Raw genomic sequence first — 27,148 nt, forward strand, 5'->3', positions numbered from 1 at the left:
TACTTTTGTCATGATTTTCTTCTTTTTAATGCGTGCTTTCCCAAAACTGCAGTCGGAAAACTTTCAATTTCAGCTATAAAACCTATTTAATTGTATAGGGAAACAAAGACGAGGGTCTAGCTTTTTTGTTGGTGGGATGGGTCACAGCACCACACTTATGTTTGGTAATATCAGTTTATCCTAAGTTTAATTCCATTGTTCATTGCAATCTCTGTTCAGTATGGTTTCTTTTCTTCATTTATAGTAATTTCTGATAATTTCCTGTTTGCCAACTCATAAAAGCTAATTTTCGCTTGTTTCAGATTTTAACAGAATTCAAAAAATGAAAATACAGAGAGAAAAACGGTATAATGTTTAAACTAAGCAGAGGAACCAAAAAAAGGAGCAAGAAGAAACAAGAAACACGAGGGGCAGGGAAAGGATAGCCTTTTCTGTTCAATATCTTCTAAGTTTTGCTCATTCTCAGTTTAATCACTCTTAGGTGTACATATAAACCTTACCTTTGATGGTAATTTTAAAACAGATAGTTTTAGAGTCTAATCGTGGATAGATAGTCTCTTGAGATTGGGATCAAATAGTAAACCCCTCACTAAAACTCAATCGAGATTCTAGAGAGATCCTAAGGAAATATAATTATTTATGGCAATAAGAAGCTTCTAATAGTTACAAAAGCAAAGCATTTGGGTTTCATTCAGTAAGGAAAAATGCAAGTGATATGTGTCACACTGTTGGCACGATGGAAAATAGCAACATTTTCTCTCCCCATAAACAAATGTCTAATGAGAATGAAAACAATAAGTTTGCTTATTTCTTATTATTTTTATTATTAGGATTTTTAATATTTAAAGTTTTTTTGTTCCACTGCTTTGTTTAACATTATACCCATTTTCTCTCTCAATATTTTCATTTATTAGATTCTGCAATGGAAAGGCAGTGTAGTCTAGGAAATTATTTACATTTTCGATTTACTCTCACTTTTGATGATTTTTATATATGATAATAGGAAAAAACAAGATGGTAAGAAAGTTGCCACAACAACCCTACAAAACGAAAAACAGCGCTTGGTAGTGGAAAAAAGAATAGATTTACTTCCGGGGTCTAGTCACGGCTATCTGTTCATATGGTTCTGTATTAATAAATTTTGTAAGAGTGGATCTACATAAACTAAATACAAAAATACTAAAATTTTGGTATTAAACACAATGCTTCTAAGCTTGTTGCTCTACCCTTTTCTTATTTACCGACTATTGGTTTCCACTCGAAGAACTACACTTGGAGTGGAAAAACTTGGAGATTTAAATTAGTTATTCAGAAGGAAGGGGGTAAAGGAGACAACCTACTCACGGTACCAATAAGAGTAGTAGACACAAATAAAGATTTGCTAATGGTAATTTAAGCAGTGTGGATTTTAGTTGTCAGGAATTAAAGAATAGTCAGAGGATTAGGAATGGCTGGAGCAAGGCACGCGTGCCAGAATTTAGTCTGAGAGGGGAATTTGTTTAAACCACCCTCAGTGAAATAGGTATATGTCACGAAAAATAAGAGTGAAATCTAGAATCTGGATATTTAACGGGAAGGCTTGACCAAAAGGCCCTTGTGCCCCCTTTTAGTTTGCATATTGTAAGAGCCTGGTAAAAAAGAGTCACTCTTAATCATAGGCAGCGCAATAGCGCTACCTAAGTAAAGAACAATGTTGGCACAATGTATTATTTATTTATTTTTTTCCTTTAGACCTAGAAAGCGTTGTCGTAAAAACTTCGAAAAGGGCTCACTCGATTTGAAATTGAAAGGGCTAGTGCCCTTTCTAGTAGGTGAATGTAATTGGAGGGCAACTAATCCCCCTCTTACGCCCACCATTTCCCCAAACGCATTCAATCAATATTTTGAGATATCCATTTTGTTCAAAGCAGTCATAAGTTCTGAAAATTAGGTCTTTGAAGATGACACTCCCCCTACAGCCCTCAGGGCAAGGGTTGCAAGTTATGTCCATGGGGCATATAAGGCTTTTATAGAAAGTGTTGTCGTAAAAACTTCAAAAAGGGCTCACTGGATTGGGAATTGAAAGGGCTAGTGCCCTTTTGATACGTATTTTCTTCAACTTAGTTTAAATTTCTGGATGTTATGTCTTTGAGGATGACAAACCCTCAAACCCCTCAGGGCAAGGGTTGTAAGTTCAAACTTCAAAAAGGGCTCAGTCGATTGGAAATTGAAAGGGCTAGCCATTTTATTCAACGTAGTTGAAAGTTCCGGAAATTAGGTCTTTGAAAATAACAACCCCCCCTCCCCCTACAGCCCTCAGGGCAAGGGTTGCAAGTTATGTCCATGAGGCATATAAGGCTTTTATAGAAAGTGTTGTCGTAAAAACTTCAAAAAGGGCTCATTCGATTGGGAATTGAAAGGGCTAGTGCCTTTTTTTAATAGACTAGTCGAAACTGATTGGAAAGAAACTAATCTCCCTCTTACGCCCACCATTTCCGCAAACGCATCCGATCATAATTATGAGATATCCATTTTGTTCAAAGCAGTCATAAGGTCTGAAAATTAGGTCTTTGAAGATGATACTCCCCCTACAGCCCTCAGAGCAAGGGTTGCAAGTTATGTCCATGGGGCATATAAGGCTTTTATAGAAAGTGTTGTCGTAAAAACTTCAAAAAGGGCTCACTGGATTGGGAATTGAAAGGGCTAGTGCCCTTTTTAATAGTTGAAAGTAATTGGAGGGAAAATAACCCCCGTCTCACGCCCACCATTTCTCCAAACACATGCAATCAAAATTTTCAGATATCCATTTTGTTCAACGTAGTTATAAGTTCTGGAAATTAGGTCGTTGACGATGATAATCCCCTCAAAAACCTCAGGGCAAGGGTTGTCAGTTATGCCCGGGGGGCATATAAGGTTTTTATAGAAAGTGATGTCGTAGAAACGTAAAAAAAACTCATTTGATTGGAAATTGAAAGGGCTAGTGCCCTTTTTAATAGTCGAAAGTGATTGAGAAGCAACTAACCCCCCTCTCACGCCCACCATTTCCCCAAACACATCAAATTAAAATTTTGAGATACGTATTTTCTTCAACGTAGTTTAAATTTCTGGATGTTATGTCTGAGGATGACAAACCCCCAAACCGCTCAGGGCAAGGGTTGCAAGTTCAAACTTCAAAAAGGGCTCAGTCGATTGGAAATTGAAAGGGCTAGCCATTTTATTCAACGTAGTTGAAAGTTCCGGAAATTAGGTCTTTGAAGATGACACTCCCCCTATAGCACTCAGGGCAAGGGTTGCAAGTTATGTCCATGGGGCATATAAGGCTTTTATAGAAAGTGTTGTAGTAAAAACATCGAAAAGGGCTCATTCGATTAGGAATTGAAAGAGCTAGTGCCTTTTTTAATAGACTAGTCGAAACTGATTGGAAAGAAACTAACCCCCATCTCACGCCCAACATTTCCCCAAACACATCCAATCAATATTTTGAGATTGCAATTTTTTCAACATATTGAAAAGTTCTGGATATTATGTCTTTTAGGATCATAACCCCCCCCCCCCCATGCCCCACCGGGCAAGGGTTGGAAGTTATGCCCAGGGGGCATATAAGGTTTTTATAGAAAGCGTTGTGATAATCACTTCGAAAAGGGCTCACTGGATTTGAAATTGAAAGGGCTAGTGCCCTTTCTAATAGGTGAATGTAATTGGAGGGCCACTAACCCCCCTCTAACGCCCACCATTTCCCCAAACGCATCCAATCAATATTTTGAGATATCCATTTTGTTCAAAGCAGTCATAAGTTCTGAAAATTAGGTCTTTGAAGATGACACTCCCCCTACAGCCCTCAGGGCAAGGGTTGCAAGTTATGTCCTTGGGGCGTATAAGGGTTTTACAGAAAGTGTTATCGTAAAAACTTCAAAAAGGGCTCACTGGATTGGGAATTGAAAGGGCTAGTGCCCTTTTTAATAGTTGAAAGTAATTGGAGGGAAAATAACCCCCCTCTCACACCCACCATTTCTCCAAACACATGCAATCAAAATTTTGAGATATCCATTTTGTTCAACGTAGTTAAAAGTTCTGGAAATTAGGTCGTTGAGGATGATAATCCCCTCAGAAACCTCAGGGCAAGGGTTGTCAGTTATGCCCGGGGGGCATATAAGGTTTTTAGACAAAGCGATGTCGTAGAAACTTCAAAAAAAAATCATTTGATTGGAAATTGAAAGGGCTAGTGCGCTTTTAGTCGAAAGTGATTGAGAAGCAACTAACCCCCCTCTCACGCCCACCATTTCCTCAAACACATGAAATTAAAATTTTGAGATGCGTATTTTCTTCAACGTAGTTTAAATTTCTGGATGTTATGTATTTGAGGATGACAAACCCCCAAGGCTCTCAGGGCAAGGTTTGTAAGTTCAAACTTCAAAAAGGGCTCAGTCGATTGGAAATTGAAAGGGCTAGCCATTTTATTCAACGTAGTTGAAAGTTCTGGAAATTAGGTCTTTGTGGATTACAACCCCTCCCCCCCCCAACAGCCTTCAAGACAATGATTGTAAGTTATGCCCTGGGGGCATATGAGGTTTTTTACAGAAAATATTGTCGTAGAAACTTCAAAAAGAGCTCATTCGATTGGAAATTGAAAGGTCTAGTGCTTTTTTTAATAGACTAGTCAAATTCAAATTCAAATTAATTTATTTAACATAAAAAAATACAAACAAATTTACAGCGGCCATCTATAAAAACCCGAAGGTTTGTTTACGATGGCTGCAAATCCATTATTATAAAGCTCTACATCCACATAAAAACTATCTCTTTAAGGGGAAAAATCAGCACTTGAACTGAATCAACATAAAGAACATCTCCTACTCTAAAAGGATTACACTCTAGAAATCGCAAGTGAGAAATATCACATATCATCCTTAAAACATACACTCGAAAAAAAAAAAAAAAAAAAAAAAAAAAAAAAAAGATACATCTAACTAAATCAACTATGACAAAATCAATAAGTATCAACTAGGCTATAGAGCCGACTCCGTGCGCTTTGGCTGAGTAATTTCACGAAAATGCGACCATTATCTGTCCAAACAATTTTCAAACCAAACATTAATCATTCAGATTATAACCCAAAAGGTAACGCTTCAATCTACTCTTGAGCTGGCCTACATTATCAACTTGTCTAATTGCATCCGGGAGGGAATTCCACACCCCTGGTCCCGCAAAACGAGGTAGAAACGCAGCAAGTTGAGTATTCCGGAGCTCCGATCCAAGGTCATTCGCATTTCTAGTCTCATAACAGTAATAAGAAGAATTAGTTTTAAAAATTTCCCAAAAATAGCTCCGGTGAACTCTTATTCAAACATTGATAAATAAAAATTGCTAACTGGTAATCCCGTAACTGATAAATGTTTAAAATTTTCAAATTTGTAAAGCAATTTAACGTGCTATTTTCAAACTGAATTTAATTACCTAAAATACGAACTATTTTATTCTGTAAAATTTGGACCTTTCTAAAACTTGAAATAAAACTACTAGTCCATAGCATGCAACCATACGATAAATAAGGGCTAACAATAGAATGATATAGTAAAAGTAAAAAAATTGACGGTAGTTGATTTTTCAGTCTTCTTATCACACCCAAACCTCTTGAAATCTTAACTGCCACAAGATCACAATGTGATTTCCAACTTAAATTAAAATTAAGACTCAAGCCCAAGTATTTAACACTATGTGCATTCTTTATAATATTCATAGTTTAAAACAATTGCACTATATACAACACATGAAACTATATTTCTACAAAATATCATGAAATTTGTTTTTGAAATATTCGCTATCAAGTACCTATAATTTGTAATATTTATCAATTAAGAGAAGGACTGATTTGTCTTCTCAATTAATTGGTTCAGACAAGTAGCTGTAATCGTAAACACCGTGTCATCAGCAAAAGACGTTATAAGTGCATCTGATATATAAAAACGCATTGTATCAACGTAAAGTATATAAAGAAGTGGCTCAAGTATTGAACCTTGAGGCACACAAGACTTAAAGATAAAAGTTTTTGACATATAATTTTTAATATAGACTCTAATAATGCGCTGGTTAAGATAATATTCAAACAATTTCAGAATAGCCCCTTGGATCCCCAAGCGGCTTAGCCTATTTCATACAGTTTTATGAACCACCGTGTCAAAAGCCTTTCTAAAGTCTATAAATACTGAAATTACCAGTACGCTTTTTTAGAGAGCACCATTGATGAAATCTGTTAGGTGCTGGACTTCATGTATTGCAGAGTGGTTTTTACTGAATCCAAACTTGGTATCACTTAGAAAAAAGTAAGTAGTCAGATGGTTATAAAGCCGTCGATGCATCACTTTTCATACATCTTAGCTAATAGGGGCAATATTTAAATCGGCCTCCAAGACGGATCAGTCTTTGAACCTTCTTTGTGAAGCGGAATAACTTTAGCTTCTTTCAGCCGAGTAGGAAATTCATCTTTCTTCAAAGAAAGGTTAATCAAATAAACAATACAAGGCAACAAATATACCATAACATGCTTGAACACTTTCAGATTAATTCCATCATTCCCTGGAGAACTTGATTTTACCAATCCTATTATCTGTTTTAATTCTTCAACATTCGTTTCATCTGCAGACATTTCCAATCCAACTCCCGTTTCATCACTAAACGTCTCAATAATTTCATTATTTTCATCGTATGGATTCTCACTTATTGATTCACCAATCTTAGAAAAATATTCACCAAAGAAATTAGCCACCTCTTCATTTCCATCAACAAATATACCATCAAAGATCAGACTAGCAGGATTCTTGGTCTCTTTCTTCTTATTTACGATTTCGTTTATAATATTCCAAGTCGTTTTCGTATTTCCTTTATTTTCCTTAAATTTATATCCATAATATTAGCGGATGCATGACCGCCATAGCCAATTTACTTGATTACGGATTTGTTTAAATTCCGTTAGATCTTGACATGGTTACTATTTAAGTAACTCATATACAATGTATTTCTCTCTCTAATTAAATCTAGTAGCTCCATATCTACCCAAGGTTTCCGGGGATCCTTTTTCCTCACCTTTATTCTCTTTACTGAGCAAGTTCTGTCAAATATTGGCTATAATATGTGCTTGAACTTATCGAATGCCGCGAAAGCACTTTCAGATTCTTCATAAACTGGTTTCCAAGACAGGATACTTAGTTCCTCTCTAAACTTCTGTAGGTTCTCTTTTTTTAGCAGCCTTTTTTTAACCTTTGTACTGTTCTGCTTTATTACATATTGATATGAAGTCACTGCTACTATAGGAAAGTGATCAGAAGCCTCATTTACTATAACGTCAGCATAACAGCTATGTAATACACAGGATCGCACGAAAATACTGTCAATACGTGTAACTGACTATCCTGTAACACGAGTCGGAATCCCAACTAATGGATAAAAATCATAACTGGAGAAAAGGTTTAAAAAATCCAAATTATCATTGTATAAACTTAAAAGATCAAAATTAAAATCCCCCAAGCAAATGCACTCCAGACTACTTAATTCTACTGCATCCATTAAACTGTTAAAACCATTTTCAAACTCCTCCCAAACTGTACTCGGCGGCTTATAAACCTCAGTAATCAATATATTTTTTCCACCAACTTCCAGCTCAAGAGTAAGAGATTCCACCTTACCTTCTATCCAAACTGATAGGTCTTCCCTTATTTTAGCAACAAAATAATCCTTAACCAAAAATGCCAAACCTCCACGTCCCATTTTCTTTCTATTCCTTACAATAAGCCTGTATCCTAGAAAATTATATTATAACGACAGAACATGCTCAGAAGTTAAAAAAGTTTCACAAAGGTCATTTACATCAAATTTACTATTTACATTATCAATTAACTGGAGAATTTCATAATGCGTTGAAGTTACATGGCAATTCCAATGACAGAGGCAAAACGATCTTGCATTCACCTCTAATCCTGAAGAAATCACATCCACATAACAACTACCTCTTTGCGGGGAAAAATCACCATTTATACTTTCTGGAAGTAAATCATCATAAAGAACATCTCCCACTCTAAAAGGATTACTCTCTAGAAAACGCAAGTGAGAAATATCACCCATTATCCTTACAAAATCCACTCAAATCAACTATGAAAAATTCAGTAAGTATCAGCTAGTATTTTCTTAGAAACTTCAAATAGGGCTCAGTCGATTGGAAATTGAAAGGACTAGCCATTTTATTCAACGTAGTTGAAAGTTCTGGAAATTTGGTCTTTGTGGATGACAACCCCCTACCCCAGCCTTCAAGGCAATGGTTGTATTTTATGCCTTGGGGAAATATAAGGTTTTTTTATACAGAAAATGTTGTCGTAGAAACTTCAAAAAGGGTTCGTTCAATTGGAAATTGAAAGGACTAGTGCCTTTTCAATAGACTAGTTAAAACTGATTGGAGAGAAACTGACCCCCATATCACGCCCACCATTTCCCCAAATGCATCCAATCAAAATTTTGAGATAGCCATTTTTTCAACGTAGTTGAAAGTTCTGGGTATTATGTCTTTGAGGATCATAACCCCCCCCCCGCCCCTCTGGGCAAGCGTTGTAAGATATGCCTAGGGGGCATATAAGGTTTTTATATAGAGCGTTTTCATAGAAACTTTGAAAAGGGTTCATTCAATTGGATATTAAAAGGGCTAGTCCCCTTTTAATAGTCAAAAGTGATTTGAGGACAACCAACACCCCTCCCACGCCCACCATTTCTGCAAACACACCCAATAAAAATTTTGAGATAGCCATTTTGTTCAACGTATTTGAGAAGTCCAGAAATTACGTCTTTGGGGATGACAATCCCCCTACAGCCCTCAGCACAAGGATTGTAAGTTATGCCCTGGGGGCACATAAGGTTTTTATAGAAAGTGTTCTTGTAGAAACTTCAAAAAGGGCTCATTCGATTGGAAACTGGAAGGGCTAGTGCCCTTTGTAATAGTCGAAAGTGATTGAAGGGAAACTACCCCCCTCTCATGCTCACCATTTCCCCAAACACATCCAATTACAATTTTGATATAGGCATTTTCTTCAACGTAGTTGAAATGTCTGGATGTTATGTCTTTGAGGATGACAAACTCCCCAAACCCCTCAGGGCAAGAGTTGTAAGTTATGCCCCGGAAGCATATAAGGATTTTAAGATAAGATAAGATTTATTGCAAAAAGCCTATGGGCCATAGCGACACATAATACAAAATACAAAATAAAGCTCAGGAACAAATTACAACTTTAGATAATAAAAATCAAAAAAGAAAAAAGAACAACAAAACGACAAAAAAGAAACACACCAGGGTTCAACTTTTAACCAACAAACACCATATAATAAAATTCAAATCCTAAGAATAGTAACAGGCTATCCCCTAAACATGATTCCCTATATTTAATCCCTAGACGAAGAAACTTACACATCTGTTTAATAGCACATGCGTTCCTCTCAGTCATCCGCTCAATTAACCAGCATTCAGTCCCAAACACTCGTCCAAAACATTCATTCCGCAACTCAGACAGCTCTTCACATTCGGATACAAAATGAAATTAGGATACAATCCCCCCACAGCCCTCAGCACAAGGGTTGTAAGTTATGCCCTGGGGGCACATAAGGTTTTTAATGAAAGCGTTGCCGTAGAAACTTCAAAAAAACTCATTTGATTGGAAACTGAAAGGGCTAGTGCCCTTTTTAATTGTCGAAAGTGATTGGAGAGCAACTAACCCCCTCTCACGTCCACCATTTGCCCAAACACATCTAATTAAAATTTTGAGATAGGCATTTTCTTCAACGTAGTTGAAATGTCTGGATGTTATGTCTTTGAGGATGACAAACCCCTCAGGGCAAGAGTTGTAAGTTATGCCCTGGAAGCATATAAGGTATTTAAGATAAGATAAGATTTACTGCCCTGAAAGCATATAAGGTTTTTATAGAAAGCCTTTTCGTAGAAACTTCAAAAGGGCCCAGTTGATTGGAAATTGAAAGGGCTAGCTATTTTATTCAACGTAGTTGAAAGTTCAACGTAGTTGTGGATGACAGCCCCCCCCCCCCCAGCCTTCAAGGCAATGGTTGTGCGTTATGGCCTGGGGAAATATAAGGTTTTTTACAGAAAATATTTTCCTAGAAACTTCAAAAAGGGTTCATTCAATTGGAAATTGAAAGGACTAATGTCTTTTCAATAGACTAGTCAAAACTGATTGGACAGAAACTAACCCCCATCTCACGCCCACCATTTCCACAAACACATCCAATTAAAATTTTGAGATAGCCTTTTTTTTAACGTAGTTCAAAGTTCTGGATATTATGTCTTTGAGGATCATAACCCCCCCCCCACCCCACGCCCCTCAGGGCAACCGTTGTAAGTTATGCCCAGGGCGCATATAAGGTTTTTATAGAGAGCATTGTCATAAAAACTTCGAAAAGGGCTCATTCAATTGGAAATTGAAAGGGCTAGTGCCCTTTTTAATTGTCGAAAGTGATTGGAGGCCAAGTACTCTCACACCCACCATTTCCCCAAACACATCCAATCACATATCGAGATAGCCATTTTGTTCAACGTAGTTGAAAGTTCTGGAAATTAGGTTTGTGAGGATGACGACCTCCCCCCCCACAGCCTTCAAGGCAATGGTTGTAAGTTATGCCCTGGGGGCATATCAGGTTTTTTACAGAAAACGTTGTCGTAGAAACTTCAAAAAGGGCTCATTCAATTGGAAATTGAAATGGCTAGTACTCTTTTTAATAGGCTAGTAGAAACTGATTGGAGAGAAACTAACCCCCCTCTCACACCCACCATTTCCCCAAACACATCCAATCAATATTTTGAGATAGCCATTTTTTCAACGTAGTTGAAAATTCCAGAAATTACGTCTTTGAGGATGACAATCCCCCCGCAGCCCTCAGCAAAAGGGTTCTAAGTTATGCCCTGGGGGCAAATAAGGTTTCTATAGAATGCTTTGTCGTAGAAACTTCAAAAAGAGCTCATTCGATTGGAAATTGAAAGAGCTAGCGCCCTTTTTAATAGTCGAAAGTGATTGGAGGGCAACTAACCCCCCTCTCATGCCCACAATTTCCCCAAATACATCCAATAAAAATTTTGAGATAACCACATATTTATGGCTATCTCAAGAGGTTTAAAAAAAACCTCTTTTCCATACCATCCAAGAGATAAAGATCTTGGTACTCTTTTTAGAGGTTTCGGCAGTTTCTTTTTCTCGTTAAGATTAGTCAAATATTACTCTTAAATTGTACAAGCAAGTCAGAAACTAGTCAGAAACTTACCAGATGTCTACTCTAGCCACTAATCCTCACCTTGATTTTTATCAATTATATTTACACAAGTTATATATATATATATATATATATATATATATATATATATATATATATATATATATATATATATATATATATATATATATATATATATATATATATATATATATATATATATATATAAATTATATAAATTCTTTTAAATGTTTTCACTTTTGTAACTTTAAGAAATCAAAAATTAATTAAGATTTTAAGGAAAAAAATCAGCACATGTTTACAAATTAAACTGACAAAGCACATTTTTTTCAGTAAATTCATTTGAATTTTTTTTTTTTCAGTAATGTACAATGTATATTCAGGCTTTTGGAAAGCATAGGGTTTAGAACCCTACTCAGATTATTTTCTACTCGTTTTGAGTTTGACTTATTTTAATTTCTTTTTGTTTTGGGTTTAATTTTGTTATTGATACTTATTTGTGGCAATTGTATGCTTAGTAGATTATTTGATTCTACTTTTGTTCGTTTTTGGTTTAATGGAGTTCTTTACTTAAAAAAAAAAAAACTTATTTTGTGCAATTTTTTTTGCAAGTTTTTTTGATTAATTCTCTAAAAGGAACAAACCATCCTTAAAATGTTTCATGTTGACACCATGCAATAAGTGCTGTTTAGTACTTATTGCAATTTTCAGCTTAAAATGGAAAAGGCTTATTTCTACTCCCAAAAATTTCCCTCGTCTACCACCAACAAATTCAACAAATGAATCGTCTTAGGGTCAGATATTCAATGAAACCTTAAATTTTGTTAATATTTGGCCAAAACTTACACAGTCGGTTTTACTATCAGTTCACGAGTGATCTTAAATTCGATAAAGAAGAAGATCTCTTCTGGTGGCTTTATACTGACCATTAATAAAATTCAAAAAATTTAGTGAACAGGTAATTGCAATTGTTTTGTTTACTGATTGCCTTTCAAAAAATTGTTCCACGAATTTTTGCCGAAAGTAAATATGTCTAAATATTCCCTTTCATTGGAAGTTCAGTGATAAAAACTTCAAATTTAGCTTCAAGAACGGGGAATCAAAGAGTACTATTATTTGTGACGATCTCTGTGCGTCAAAATTTTCACCTCATTCATTATTTTTCATTTGAAAAAACAAACAGAATTATGTTAGTTTACTGCTCTATTGTAAATTTTGCTGTTCTTTATGAGTGCTAGCAAGGTTTTACGATCTCAATTGCTCTCATGCAAATACGAAAAATATATCTTCTATTCCTTTTTTAGAAGTTGTCTAGCTGGTTCAGTTGCATTTTTTATGTTTTATTATAATGTTTCAATATCCAGCAAAAACTGTAATTGTCTTTCAAAACCTTGTTATGGTGTTAAGATATTACGCTGACAGTTTGATTTTTATAGAGATGTAGTAATCTTAAAATTTCTTTGGTTTTCTCATTGCTCGAATATATTCAAGTAAACTTTTGAGGGATGTTACAGGTTACGGTACTTGCATAGTGAAAATATCAAATGGCAATATCCATGCCTGGATCAGAAAATGAAGAGACAAAAAGCAGCAGCTCTGATACGCCCCATCTAGAAAGATCTAAGGTAGGTTATTTTCAAATTTAGTATAAAGTAAAAATCATTGCAGTTAGCAAAGTAGCGTTGACTTACTAAAATGCGATGTTTTCACCTTTCATTCCATTCCCGATCACATTGCAAAGAGCCGATGGCTGGAGACATTTTGGAAGAGGCTCATTCTCCTTTCCATTATCTTTTTTGCTATCTTATTCCCTATTGGATTCGGACAGAATGATAAGACTGTCATTTTACTCAGAATTCTTCAAAAACCTAAATTATGTGCCTGCAAGAGGCAGATATGGTACAAGCAGCTTCAGGGACGAATGCCCCGAATTAGAAGGTAGCTTCGTCCTTCACAAATACATTCTAATAGACAAGGTGGACATGTTGAAGACCTAAAACTTAAAGATGAGCAGAAGAAGTTATTGACTCCTTATGAAAAAGACTGCGTTTGAAAGATCTAAACATGAAGTGTACGGACAGGTAAACCAACCTGGGAATTCACCATGAAGCAAACAGACGCATCTGAAGTGATCAGACAACGAAGATGGTGGTATCTCGGTTATGCAATCAGTCTGCCAGAATTCACTCTGCCCAGCTTGCTTCTCCAGTGGCAGCCAGAAGGCAGGACATACGAACGAGACTGACGTACCACCCACTCAAGTGTAATCTCAGAGTGAGGAAAGCTCTATGCTGCAGCGCATTTAAGACACGGTTGGAAAATTTTCACTCACACCTTGAGCACATCTAAAGATGGAAGAGGAGCTAAAGTATAAGATAAGGTTATGCTGGCTCACAATTCCAACAGTTAGTGGTAAGGAGCGACTCAGCCCAAAAACAACCGAAACTCTAAGAAAGATAATTTTGATAACAATGACTACATAAAAAGATTGGCTTTGTATGTTGATTCAAAAAATATAAAATTCATTAAGTGCTACCCATCAAAAGCTACGAGCTTGAGAAAATTTGCTTGATTTGTCAAAATTTGCCTGAACACCCCCAAAAAGTCAAGCGGGCTTAATGAAAATCACACTATCAGATTCAGCATATCAGAGAGATGTACTGTTTCAGGCTCCTATCTACAAAAACGTATAATTATATTTTTGTTTTTGCTAGAAGAAAGGTCATGTTTAATTTTTTTTTTCCAGGGGTGATTGTATTGAACCAATAGCCCTAAAAATCAAGAGAAGATTCATTTGAGTATAAACCAAAAGATCTAAAGCCATTTTTAACTGAGAAAAAGTATTGAAGGGCACCTAGCCCCTCTCCCACATCCCTTTTTTTCCACATAAAAAGGGATGTGGGAGATGTTCATTTGATTCTGTAAAGTTAGAAGGTTCAATAACTATGCCTGTAGGGACAACAAGACCCCTATAGTCCCTGGAGAAAAGGCTGAAAGTTACCCATTGTTCCTCCTTCCATTGTTCACGTATAGTACTTGTCATTTGGAAATATACAGAAATTTTTGGGGTTATTTTCTGTGCTGGAGGAGGGTTTCAGTGGGGAGAATTTTCCATGGGAAGGAAAGTTCCCGGGGGAATTTTCATGGATTTCCTGGTTTAATTAAAAAAAACGATTAGAAATTAAATAAAATAAAATAGTTTTTCAATAGAAAGTAAGCAGCAATATTAGAATCACCCCTCCTCAAACCTCGCTCTTTGTCCGAAAGTTTGGGTTTTTGTCACAAGTCTTTAAGAAAGACTTATCAAGCATAAGGACCGACGAAAACGAGCAAGAGGCGGAAAGACTTTAGCTTCTTCTATCTCCAAGTGCGTCTTTTTGGGCTAGTTATAGGGTCCATTAAAGGGGTGAATCATTTTTAGTTAAATCGTTAATTTTCTGATTTGACGCAGATGAAGTTGCCTGAGAGGCCTTTGGTCTTGTTTCTCCTCCATCTCCACATAAATCTAACGTTTTCACAAATTATCACTGTAGTTTCTTGTATTTATATATAATTTCATGTATTTTTTTTACACTTACCTTGAATTTTCTCCCCCTCCCCCCTGAAACAACATCCTACAAACATACCTGATTGCCGTTGATGCTGTAATTGGATAATTGGAGGGGTTCTGTCTTAGTCTGGGAGAAAATAATCTGGGGACAAGGACAGCCACTGCATTAAGAACAATACCAAAATATCACAAACATCAAATTAACATCATCAAGTTTTTTCCAATAACAATTTAGGGTTGGTATTTTATTAGGGCTTATTATTAACAGCTCCAATATTTTAATACTATTTTCTGTTCACACGTCTCTTAATGAATATGAAAAGTAGTTCGTGCTGTTATTAGACTTTTAGAATGCTCCTCGGCTGACGCCAGGAATGCTAAGTACTATTTACAGTTGAGTTGCCTTGTAAAATTTTATTGAATAGTACAAGTGAATTATTTTCCTCATGAGTTTTCACTATTTTATTCCCCAGTTGGACATACAAGATTCTCCTATCCGTCACGGTGATGAAGAAAGAGAAACATGGGGGAAAAAAGTGGAATTCCTACTCGCTGTTATTGGATTCGCTGTCGATCTTGGAAATGTTTGGAGGTTTCCTTATGTTTGCTACAAAAACGGTGGGGGTAAGAACTATATCTTTCTTTTATAATAAAAGAACAGCGTCCTTTACAGTGACATTTTGTAAAGCGAGTCTTAAGGAGTTTCCAACAAAATTAGAATTTCACAAAACAAAAATTTCTAACGAAATTCTAAAATACAAAAACATAGTGAAATCTTTCTTCTATTTCACAATTATTTTCAGGCTCAAAATTGCCCCTACTCTCTTAGACAGTCGTAGGTATTCCTATGAGGTAGCTGAAACAATAAATTTTGGTCATAAAAAAGAGGCATAGTAAACGATTATGTGTAAATTCTTATGCATTGTTATTTAAGGATTGCTTGGAGTTTAGCAATTATTTAATTTCTTGGAAAAAACAGCTGGATTCAGTAAAGGGAATTACTATTATTTTCTTTCATCTACAGGGATCTTACAAGCTCCCGTAAACTATTGTGTTTTTTTATGTTTTTCCACCTTAAGAAAATTACCCCGTTTAATGTTTCCAATTGGAAAAACTGGAATTTTTTTTACTTCTATATCTATATCTCTTATATTCGTGTATTCTGAATCTTTTTTCTTTTCTTTACTATTACAGGTACTAAAAAATGATAAAAAAAGTGGCTGTTCAAAATGTCAAATCTTTTCAGGTGGGTGGATATTGCAAAATTTTTTCGAGAAGAGGGCCAGAAAAAGTTTTTTTCCGTCTAAATGTTTGAAATTCACCAGATGGGACATAACCCCTAGACTATAGAGTCATTACTAAAAGTAGAAATTAGATGGATGAAGCAGATGGCTTCCTGAAAAGGTGCAGTGAGATTCGCCTTTTAGGCCTAGGGAGGAGGCTGGGGTATTTATAAAACATATAATTTATCTTTTCTTTAGAAGTATTTTTTTTCCAAAAAAATGTTGTTTTTTTCCAAAAAGGCTTAAAGACCAAATTTCTTTTTCCCAACATTCAATTGAATTTTCAATTTGCAGGTGCGTTTTTAATTCCATACATGGTAATGCTTATATTTGGGGGCCTTCCATTATTTTACATGGAATTAGCATTAGGGCAATTTCACCGAAGTGGATGTCTGACAGTGTGGAAGAAAATCTCTCCAGCTTTGAAAGGTATGTTTTCCAACATGTATATTTTCGCACCTCTTAATTAAACATTGATTGGTCTACTGTGTCGGTGATAATTACAAGAAAACTAATAAGTATCTGTAACCTAGGATTGTTTGAAAGATAGTTTGTTTCCATAAGAATTTGTTAGAAAAAACAGTCTGTTTTCACACTGAGCCTTCCTTTGAGTATGAAGCCAGAAGAGAACAGCAAATGAAAACCACCAATGAGATTAGAACTGAGAGAAATTGAAAGGCTGGATAGGTCTAATATTTTTAAGCCAAAAACGTTCGGATTTAGTCATTACGGCATATTTTACACCTACTTTCAAATTAAAACAGTTTTTAGCTAAATAATTTTGCCTCATTATGGTATGTAAAAAAAGAAGGAAGCATGAATGCAATTTATTTCAAAACTATGTAAAAGTATTGAAACATCAAATAAAGCACCTCGTGATGAGAAGTCAACGTAAGAAGGTAACGTCAAAATGAGATTAAGATAATGATTTTCGTGATACCAATTTTAACACCTTTCAAGAATTATTGCAACAAATAAAGATCTTGTATGTGTCCGTATTTTTAGCTTAGTCAACAGAATATGACAGAATATCAACAGTTTCGATTTGTTTGCTTTTCATTTTTAATTATTAATGTTCTTTTGGAAAATGAACATTGTTCAATTGTTCTGGCAGCATCCAATTGTTCAGCATTTGGAAGACCAAATGAAGAATTTGGAAGACCATTTGGAAGAATTTGGAAGAATTGGAAGAATTTGGAAGAATTTGGAAGACATTTGGAAGAATTTGGAAGACAATTTGGAAGACCATTTGGAAGACCAGCATTTGGAAGACCATTTGAAGAATTGTTCAGCGTTCTGGAAGACCATCCAGAACGCTGTTCTGGATGGTCTTTTGGATGCTGCCCGTTTCCATAACCTGTGGTATGGAAACGGGCAGCATCCTTAAACGCTCGTACGTGTTTAGTACCGAATCATGGAACTCTAATCAAGGGGGTATCCAGGATTTTTGTTCGAAGAGTTATTTTTTGTCGAGGAGGGGGGGGGGGGTATACAAACTTTAAGAAACTCATCAACAAAATTTTGTATCGATTTTTGTTACGGCTTTACGACTCGGACAAAAATTTTGCAGGAGGGTCAAACCCCGTAATCCCCCCTGGATACAGCCTTGGCTGTAAACCATCCACTAGCTGAACAGCGTTATTTTGTAAAACATGCACAGGAAGAACAATGAAAAACCCATTCAAGTAAAGCATTCTATTCCAAACATCGTTAACAGAATTGCTGCATCAGAACTCACAACCGGATTTCCGATTCTAATCGGAATTCAACAGCGTAATAGAAAACAATCCGTTGTCTGAAGTGCTAAATACTCATGAGAAGGGGTAAAGTTTGTACTTTTGGCTTGGAACCTTTGCCCTGGCGGCTTATATGTTTTACTAAATGTTTATAGGCCTATAGGAAACAATTCTCTTATTAATTTACCTCTCTGCAATAACAGTCATTTTTCGCCATATCAAATATCGTTCGCATCACTTAAACTACAGCTAATACATTATGGCTCATAAAATGTATCTTAGAAGAAATCCTAAGCAACACCAATTGTCCTTGAAGCATGAATCCAATTAGAAACTGACTAACATATTTTGAGACCAGAAGATTACCTTGTCAGTTTGTTATAAAAGCATGATGATAGCTCATGTTTGCAGCAAAAATTTAAATTTGAAATCATGTTAACATCAAGACATGCAAAAGTTAGTTCACTGCCATCTAAAGAGCGAAAAACAGCCTAAAATTGCCAATATTTTACAAAAGAATTTTTGGTACTTCTGCATTATAACTAAACCAGCGCTATAGACTGTACAAGTAAACCAGACAAACGGGTATTTGCTAGATAAATTGATGGCAAAGTGTGGTTTCTCATTGAGTTTACATTATTTAAACGATTGTTTTTGGGGGTTTAGGGGGGAGAGGTAACTCGGTTAAGTTACGTACTTAACATATGCTATGCTAAGAACCGGAAATCCCTCAGAAATGACTTCCAGAGAATTACACCATTGTCAAAAACACAAAATAGGAGACACACAGAGCTCTTGAACCACAGTTAAAATCACATTTTTGCATTTTTGGCACTGATGTCTCCTTTTTTTTCTATTTTTACCCTCAGGGATGTTTGCATTGAAACAACGGTCTTTAAATTTCAGGAGGGAGCTTGTTTAAATGGAAATGAAATTGTATGGATACCTTATCAAGTAACAAAATAGAGAGCGCCACATTTGTTAAATGATTAATTAAAAAAAAAGTTTTTTTCTGATGGAAGTAAAGAGCGAAGATGAAACTTAAGGCAAACAAAAATTGTTGCTTGGCAGTTTTAAGGCAGCAATCATCTGCAAAACTAGTTCAAATAAACTGACTCTTTCCCTAAATTTGCGCAGTTCTGAAAAAAACAGCGCTTTACTGAAAACACACAACCGATGCAACAAAAGACGATTAGGAACAGAAAAGTCCTAAAGTAACCTGCATAAAATGAAAGACTAATTTATAAGGCTCTAAATTGTCCTTCACCAGCCATAAAATCAGTAAATTTCATCCAAATTCTCCCAATTCAGAGAAATTTACGAATTAGTTTATTTGAACCATAGTCGCATATATATGTTTCATTTAAAATTCGAAGCATTAATTTTTATTTGTTTCTGCTTATTAGTTTTCGACCATGTAGATTTGCATGGTACCCTTTTCATGCTCCCCAGTATTTCCACTCCAGAAATTCCAACAAAATACAATTTTCGGTGGCACATGGCGCTTTATGTGGATTAAATAAAAAAAAAACAAGTTTTTTTTAACTGAAAGTAAGGAGCGACATTAAAACTTAAAACGAACAGAAATTATTCCATATGTCAAAGGGGCTGTCCCCTCCTCAACGCCTCGCTCTTTACGCTAAAGTTTTTTATTTTTTAAAAAAAATAGAGTTTTGAGAAAGTCAAACTTTAGCGTAAATAGCAAGGCGTTGAGGAGGGGAGAGCCCCTTTCATATACGGAATAATTTCTGTTCGTTTTAAGTTTTAATGTCGCTCCTTACTTTCAGTTAAAAAACTTGTTTTTTTAATTTAATTTTTGAACGTTTTTGAATAAATGCAGGTTTTGATCTTGGCTCACAGTACATGAATAATTAAAACACAAATTTCATATTAATCTACTTTTATTTGGTTAAATGGCTTTCTCGAAGTTTAATTTTATTTACGAACGTTTTTATTGGTAATAAATATACGTGACTTACGAATTAACTTACGTAACGAACTTCTATATTCATATATTTTTAATAAGTATATTAGGGGGTTCGCCCCTAGTCAATACCTTGCTCTTTAAGCTAAAGTTCGAATTTTGTTTCAATTCTTTAAAAATGACCGCTTAATCACAAAGGCCGTTAATTAGAATAAATAGCTCTTATGAAAGTACTAAAAAATCTCTGGCTTAAAGAGTGAGGTGAACCCAATCATATATGTAATATTTTCTGTTCGTTTAAAGTTTTGATGTTGCTGCTGTTGCAGTTGAAAAACTTGTTTTTTATATTTAATTTCGGATCTTTTTTTAAATAATGCTGGGAAGTCCGGCGTCCCCTTCATAGCAATGTCCCTTCCCCCATGAAAAATTCCTTCATAGAAAGATACTCCTACATAACCCCCGACCCCAGGCACGTACGCAGAAATTTGTTTCGGGGGAGGGGGCAATTTGTTTCGGGGGGGGGGCAAATCCTTCAAACCCATTATTCTGTGAGAAAAATCAGAAAATTATGGGAAAATGAAAAAAATCGTGTTATTTCGGGGGGGGACCGGGCCCGAAGGGCCCCCACCCTGCGTACGTCCCTGCCCGCCCCCCCCCCTCACTACGAGGAAAAATCTCCCCTGAAAACTTCTGTACTGTATACTTCCCAATAACCAATACTATATGTTAAAATTGGGTAAAGTTAATAACTTTCAGCCCTCCTCCCGGGAACTTCGGGGGATTAAGTCATCCTAAAAGACATACTTATAATATTTTCGAAAATGCTGAACAAAATGGCTATCTCAAAATTTTGATCAGGTGACTTTGGGAAAACAATGAGCGTGGGAGGGGGCCTAGTTGCCCTCCATTTTTTTGGTCACTTAAAAAGGACACTAGAACTTTTAATTTCCATTCCATTGAGCCCTCCCACGATATTCTAGGACCACTGGGTCGATACGATCACCCCTGGAAAAAAAAATAAAAATAAACACACACCCGTGATCTTTCTTCTGGCAAAAAATGCAAAATTGCACATTTTTGTAGATAGGAGCTTGAAACCTCTACAGTCGGGTTCTCTGATACGCGGAATATGATGGTGTGATTTTCATTAAGGTTCTATACCTTTTAGGGGGTCTTTCCCCCTTTTTTCGAAAATCAGCCAAATTTTCTCAGGCGCGTAAGTTTTGATGGGTATGATTAAACTTGATGAACTTTATATATTTGAAATTAGCATTAAAATCTAATTCTTTTGATGTATCTATTTGTATCAAAATACCGTTTTCTAGAGTTTCGGTTACCATTGAGCCGGGTCCCAATAACCAATACTATAATGTCATTGGGTAAAGTTCATAACTTTCAGCCCTCCTCCTGGGGGCTTCGAGGGATTAAGTCATCCTAAAAGACATAGTTATTATATTTTTGACCATGTTGAACAAAATGGCAATTTCAAAATTTTGATCGGGTGGCTTTGGGAAAAAATGAGCGTGGGAGAGGGTCTAGCTGCTCTTCATTTTTTTGGTCACTTATAAAGGGCACTAGAAATTTTTAATTTCAGTTCCAATGAGCCCTGCCACGATATTCTAGGACCACTGGGTCGATACGATCACCCCTAGGGAAAAAAAACAAACAAAAAAACAAATGAAGACGCATCCGTGATCTTTCTTCTGGCAAAAATTGCAAAATTCCACATTTTTGTAGATAGGAGCTTAAAACCTCTACAGTAGGGTTCTCTGATTCGCTGAATATGATGGTGTGATTTTCATTAAGGTTCTATATTTTTTAGGGGGTCTTTCCCCCTTTTACCGAAAATCACCCAAATTTTCTCAGGCACGTAACTTTTGATAGATAAGTTTAAACTTGATGAAATTTTTATGTTCGAAATCAAATTTAAAATCTGATTCTTTTGATGTATCTATTGGTATCAAAATTCCGTTTTTTAGAGTTTCGGTTACCATTGAGCCGGGTGGCTCCTTACTTACAGTTCGTTACCATGAACTGTTTGATTTGTCGAGAACAATGCACAAAGAGCACGTAGAGATTAGCAAGAGCTTTAAAATGAGCCATTAAATACCTCTCTGCGATGTTAAAGTAGACTGCTACTTCTGCTAGTTAGCCCACGATTTATGAGACTTTCTAGGGAGTGGGAGGGAGAGTATATAAGAGGGAGGATTGTAGAACTAAGATTTAAGATTTTCAACCATGGGGATGATGAAGGTATCCTTTACAAACTTCCTAACCTTTCTACTGGAGATATGACACCAAAAAGTGCCATTTTTGGTAACTTATAGAACTTTCTGACGGTGTTATCAAGATGAACTTGTAAAAAGCACTTGAGAGCTACTTAAGCTCTCTAGTAGATAGCAGATCCTATCTACTCCTATCTACATGCAAAAAAAGTGATTTTCTTGTTGTTGAAGGTGGGAAGAGGGCACTGTAGTTTACCTGTAATGGATCTTCAACAATGACAATTCAAATGGTATAATTTTCACTTCGATATGATGCCATTTTTGACGGGTTTCGGGCTCTATTTCGAAACTCCCGTAAATTTGTTTTCCAAAATAACAAATTACTATTACAATGAATCGAAATGCTATTTACCATTCCTGAATCAACTACAAATGGTAATTTTTCATCACTAGACTATTTTTTTAAACACGATTTTAAACTTTTGGTTACTATGGAGCGTGATTCACTCCCAACTAGGATGCAGCGTCCATGATCAGCACTACCGCTGCTTATAAACTTCAAGGTTATAATTTGGCAAAAAAAAAAAAAAAAAAACAGCAAGAGAGGAGTTTTAGTTTCTGTCCCGTTATTTCTTTTTGTTTTCTTGTTAAGAAGAAAAATATAGTTTATTTTTACAGGCATTGGATACGCCATTTGTATAATCGACTTTTATATGGGAATGTATTATAATACAATAATTGGATGGGCAGTTTATTTCCTATTTGCTTCCTTTACAAACAATCTTCCTTGGACTTCGTGTGACAACTCTTGGAATACTGGCAATTGTTCTGCAATTGACGCTATGAATGGAAGTCTCAACCTGAACAGCCCAGCCAAAGAATATTATGAGTAAGTATCGATTTAAAAACAAAATATAAGTCGATTGTCTGTACCATATGCCAATAACTCCATATTACTCAGTGTGCATATGAAATAAATTCAAGTGTTCTATGCATTCTTGAAATAAGTTCCAGCCAATGCCCTGAATTCGTTATTGTAGGATTTTACCTAGGAATGATAGAACTAAAGAACAAAGATCCTCCAGAGCCACTACGGGCGCACAGGGCGTCAAATCGAAGTTTCAGTTGCACGGTTGGTTTTACAGGAACAAGTAGCGACCTTGTCGCCGGACTTTGCTACACCAGGGATAGATCCCTCGGCTCCGTATTGCCAAGCAGAGCTGCCACAAGAAGCCAATCCACTCTGCTGCCACAAGAAGCCAATCCACTGTGCTGCCACAAGGAGCCAAGGAACAAGAAAATGTTTATATTCCCTTCTGAACAATTGTGAGTGAAATCAATCTTGACGTATTTTGGTTAAGCCCTGTTCACAATGGGATTTTACAACTTTATTTAGTTTGCACTAGTTGAATCAATTCAGATTTTCATAGGATTTTCTTATTGGCTGAAAATTCTATGAAATATTTAGATTGGCTCAAATTAGCACTAGTTCTTTCTCGGTATTGGTAATATCTCACTGTGAACAGGCCTCTTGCTAGGCTCGTCATACTCGTGTAAATCTTATCTTGTAACATTTTGCTCCTCTTACAAAAGAATCCACGAAAGTTAAATACTTGAAGTTCAATACCTGGGATATCAATTGTTAAGCTCTGAAAATCCTGGAACTTCAATTCTGAAGTCCCGAGTGTGTCCCTTATTGGGTAAACCCTGGCGAATAATTGATAATAATAAAAGAAACAAGTGTCGAAAGCGAAAGCTGTCATTTTCACAGAATGCTGGCGGTAAATGATGCTAATCAGCAGTAAATAAAGAAGACAAAGAGAGAGAGAGAGAGAGAGGGAGATAAAAAAAAACTGGATTTATGAACGTGCGGATCAAGGATGACACATTACCAAAGATTGTCCTTGTCGGCCAAACGTGTAGGGCCAAACGAAAAACACGTCATCCCCAAATAGGGTGGGAGAATGTCGTAAGGAAAGATTTAAGGGAAATGGAGACTTCCTGGGAGGGTGTGAAGAGGGGGACTTTGAATCAATTGGGACGTAGGAGTGGGCGTAGGTGTGTTGGTCTCAGGTGGCTTGGCGCTATAATGAGTTAGTAGCAGTAGTAGTTTACCTAGTAATAGTAGTAGTATAGTCAGGATTGCTTTCCAACCAAAACCGTTTGTTCAGTTATTTTTTGAAGTTTTTTAGGCTTTATTTTCATTCTATTAGAATCACAGAGTTTAGTTCTTCTAAAAAAATATAACAGCTTTGTTTATCATTGTTTGTAAATGTCAGCCCCTTCCTCACTGAGCAAGAAAAAATGGGGAGGGTTCAAGGAGTTTGGATTCTATCCGGGGCGCCCTTGCTTAATTTCACAATATTCCTAATGCCGCTACAAATATATTTTAGCAAATGTTGTGCCTCAGTTTAGTAGTAGTCACAGCGCTCGAAAATCAAAAAGTCCAGTCAGTCGTTTTTGTATATTAATTCTTTTTTTTTTTACATACTTCCGCCAAAATTTTCGTCAAGCTTGCATGCGTAAAAATTACTATGAGTGAGCCTAGGGGTTTGCCAATGGAAAAGAAGAAACACCAGCGAATAAATATGGGATATTTAGGAAAATATGACAACAATCATAAAAAATATTTGGTTTCGCGGACGAAACTCCAGAAGTTCTCGTCGTAGACGTACCAGATACCATCATCTAATTTTCCTAATAATAAAAAATTGCAAATTGTGATTAACGCTGAAAATTAACGGACCGTTTCAAGCGTCACTAAAGCTTGTCTCTTTCAAACAGCTGTATAATGACATTTAAGAAGAAAAAAGTGTTTGTCTTGTTTGAACTCCAGATGTTACTGACATCCCTTAATTTGTTTATGAATGAATTTTAAAAGCTATGAAAATACTGGCTTGAAGTAAGACAAACTGTCAATCAAGGTCAAAAAATTGTTTTGTACGTTGATAAGAATAACAATGATGATTGTTATTCTTAAGATGCCAGGGACGTCAAATGGGAGAGGGATAGGGGGCTATATGCCCCTCTAGACCTTTTCTCCCCTTTTTGGGGGATATTTTCATTGAAAGATGTCTTCTTTTCTGTGTTTTCATTTAGAAATTGAATCATACAACCAATCTGTTCCCCCCAGATATTGGAAATAAATTCCCCCTGAACATTTTTGTTAATCAATGCTACTGTAATATGCTTGTCCGAGCAAGCACTAGTTATAATGAACAGTTACAAGACACATTGATAAGATCTTTTAATTTCTTTGAATTTAATTTCTCACATTGGGAAAGCCGAAATTCGATCATTTAGTCAGATAAATGTTTAATCAACACTCCGGATACCTACATAGGCTATACCGGAATAAATCCGGAATAAGTGTTGCCTAGTAATTTTGTGGTAATTACAGATGCTCATCATCGTTCTCTTGTTTTTAGTTTGTATTCACAGCTTATCTAGAGGGGCAAAAAGAAAAGGAGAAGGTTCGCCAACGGGTGGAAAGACCTTTTAAGAATGGATTTAAGAGGAAAAGGAACCATACTGGAAGAAGTAAATATTGAAGCTTTGAAAAAATTAGGAAGTGGAGGAGAAGCAGAAGGCACTGTCTAACATGGCTTGGTGCTGCGATGACTTGTTGGTAGCGGTAGTACTAGTAGTATGGTCTTAGGCTTTATTTCCCAGCACCCTTTATAAAAAGGGAAAATACTAAAGTAAAAAAAAACATATTGTACATTTTAATGGCCTGACTTTAGAATTTGGACGTATCCATTAAAAAAAAAAATCACGCCATGTAATAAATTCAATTATAGATCTGTTATTAGATGATTCGAGCAAATAGTAATTATTAGATAATTAAAACCAAAGCAAAATATCATCAGGATAGTTTTCGTTTTATTGCAAATTCCTCACTATCAAACAGTTCGTGGTAACGAACTGTAAGTAAAGAGCGACCCGGCTCAATGGTAACCTAAACTCTAGAAAACAAGTTTTTGATACCAATAGATATATCAAAAGAATAAGATTTCAATGCTGATTTCAAATATATAACTTTTATCAAGTTTAGTGCTACCTATCAAAAATTACGCGCCTGAGAAAATTTGGCTGATTTTCACAAAAAGGGGGAAAGACCCCCTAAAAGTTATAGAACCTTAATTAAAATCACACCTTCATATTCAGCGTATCAGAGAACCCTACTGTAGAGGTTTCAAGCTTCTATCTACAAAAATGTGGAATTTTGCTTTTTTTGCCAAAAGAAAGATCGCGGATGCGTGTTTATTTGTTTTTTGTTTTTTTTTCCCCCAGGGGTGATAGTATTGATCCAATGGTCCTAGGATATCGTGGGAGGGCTCATTGGAACGGAAATTAAAATTTTTAGTGCCCTTTTTAAGTGACCAAAAAAAATGGAGGGCAACTAGGCCCCTTCCCGCGCTTATTTTTTTCCCAAAGTCACCCGATCAAAATTTTGAGATAGCCATTTTGTTCAGCATGGTCGAAAATATGATAAATATGTCTTTTAGGATGACTTAATCCCCCGAAGTTCCCAGAGGGAGGGCTAAAAGTTATGAACTTTACCCAATGTTAACATATAGTATTGGTTATTGAGAAGTATACAGAAGTTTTCAGGAGGTTTTTTTTCTGGTAGTGGGAGGGAAGGGTGGGTCGGTGGTTATGTTGGAGGAACTGTTCAAGAAGGAAGTTTTCATGGGGGAAGGGAAATGGCCATGACGTGGGCGCCGGACTTGCCAGCATTATTTATTGGTTATTGGGAAGTATACAACGATTTTCAGGAAGTATTTTCTCTGGAGGGGGGGGGGGCTCGAGGCGGGGGTTAATCTAGAGAATATTTCCGGAGAGGATTTTTATTTTGGGGTAGAGACCGTTCTCTGAAGGGGGCGCCGGATTTCCACGCATTATTTAAAAAACCAGCATAAATTAAATAAAAAAAAACAAGTTTTTTCAACTAAAATATAAGAAGGAATATTAGAACTTAAAACGAACAGAAATTATAATATATGTGAGGGGGTTCTTCCCCAAGTCAATACCTCGCTCTTTACGCTACATTTTTTTCTTTAGGCTTTCAAAAGACCTATATAATTATAAACGGCCTTTGTGATTCAGGGGGGTTGTGAATAAAAAATTTTTTTTTAACTTTTAACGTAAAGAGCGTGTTATTGATTAAGGGGAGAACC

At 36.1% G+C, this 27,148-nt stretch overlaps 1 protein-coding gene across 1 annotated transcript in view; it reads left to right on the forward strand.

The window, feature by feature from the left end:
* The window catches only part of SerT (Serotonin transporter), a 135,839-nt gene that overhangs the window by 6,501 nt on the left and 102,190 nt on the right, over nucleotides 1–27,148 (forward strand). Inside the window, exons 2-5 of the mRNA XM_089105388.1 lie at nucleotides 12,765–12,875; nucleotides 15,274–15,424; nucleotides 16,378–16,512; nucleotides 22,647–22,857. Of these exons, the coding sequence (XP_088961514.1) occupies nucleotides 12,795–12,875; nucleotides 15,274–15,424; nucleotides 16,378–16,512; nucleotides 22,647–22,857 (578 nt within the window). The 5' untranslated portion in view covers nucleotides 12,765–12,794. The remainder of the gene's footprint in view (nucleotides 1–12,764; nucleotides 12,876–15,273; nucleotides 15,425–16,377; nucleotides 16,513–22,646; nucleotides 22,858–27,148) is intronic.

The sequence above is a fragment of the Artemia sp. Qi Xiang Cuo genome, chromosome 19, assembly GCF_049724085.1.
Source record: "Artemia sp. Qi Xiang Cuo chromosome 19, ASM4972408v1, whole genome shotgun sequence".
NCBI lineage: Eukaryota > Metazoa > Arthropoda > Branchiopoda > Anostraca > Artemiidae > Artemia > Artemia sp. Qi Xiang Cuo.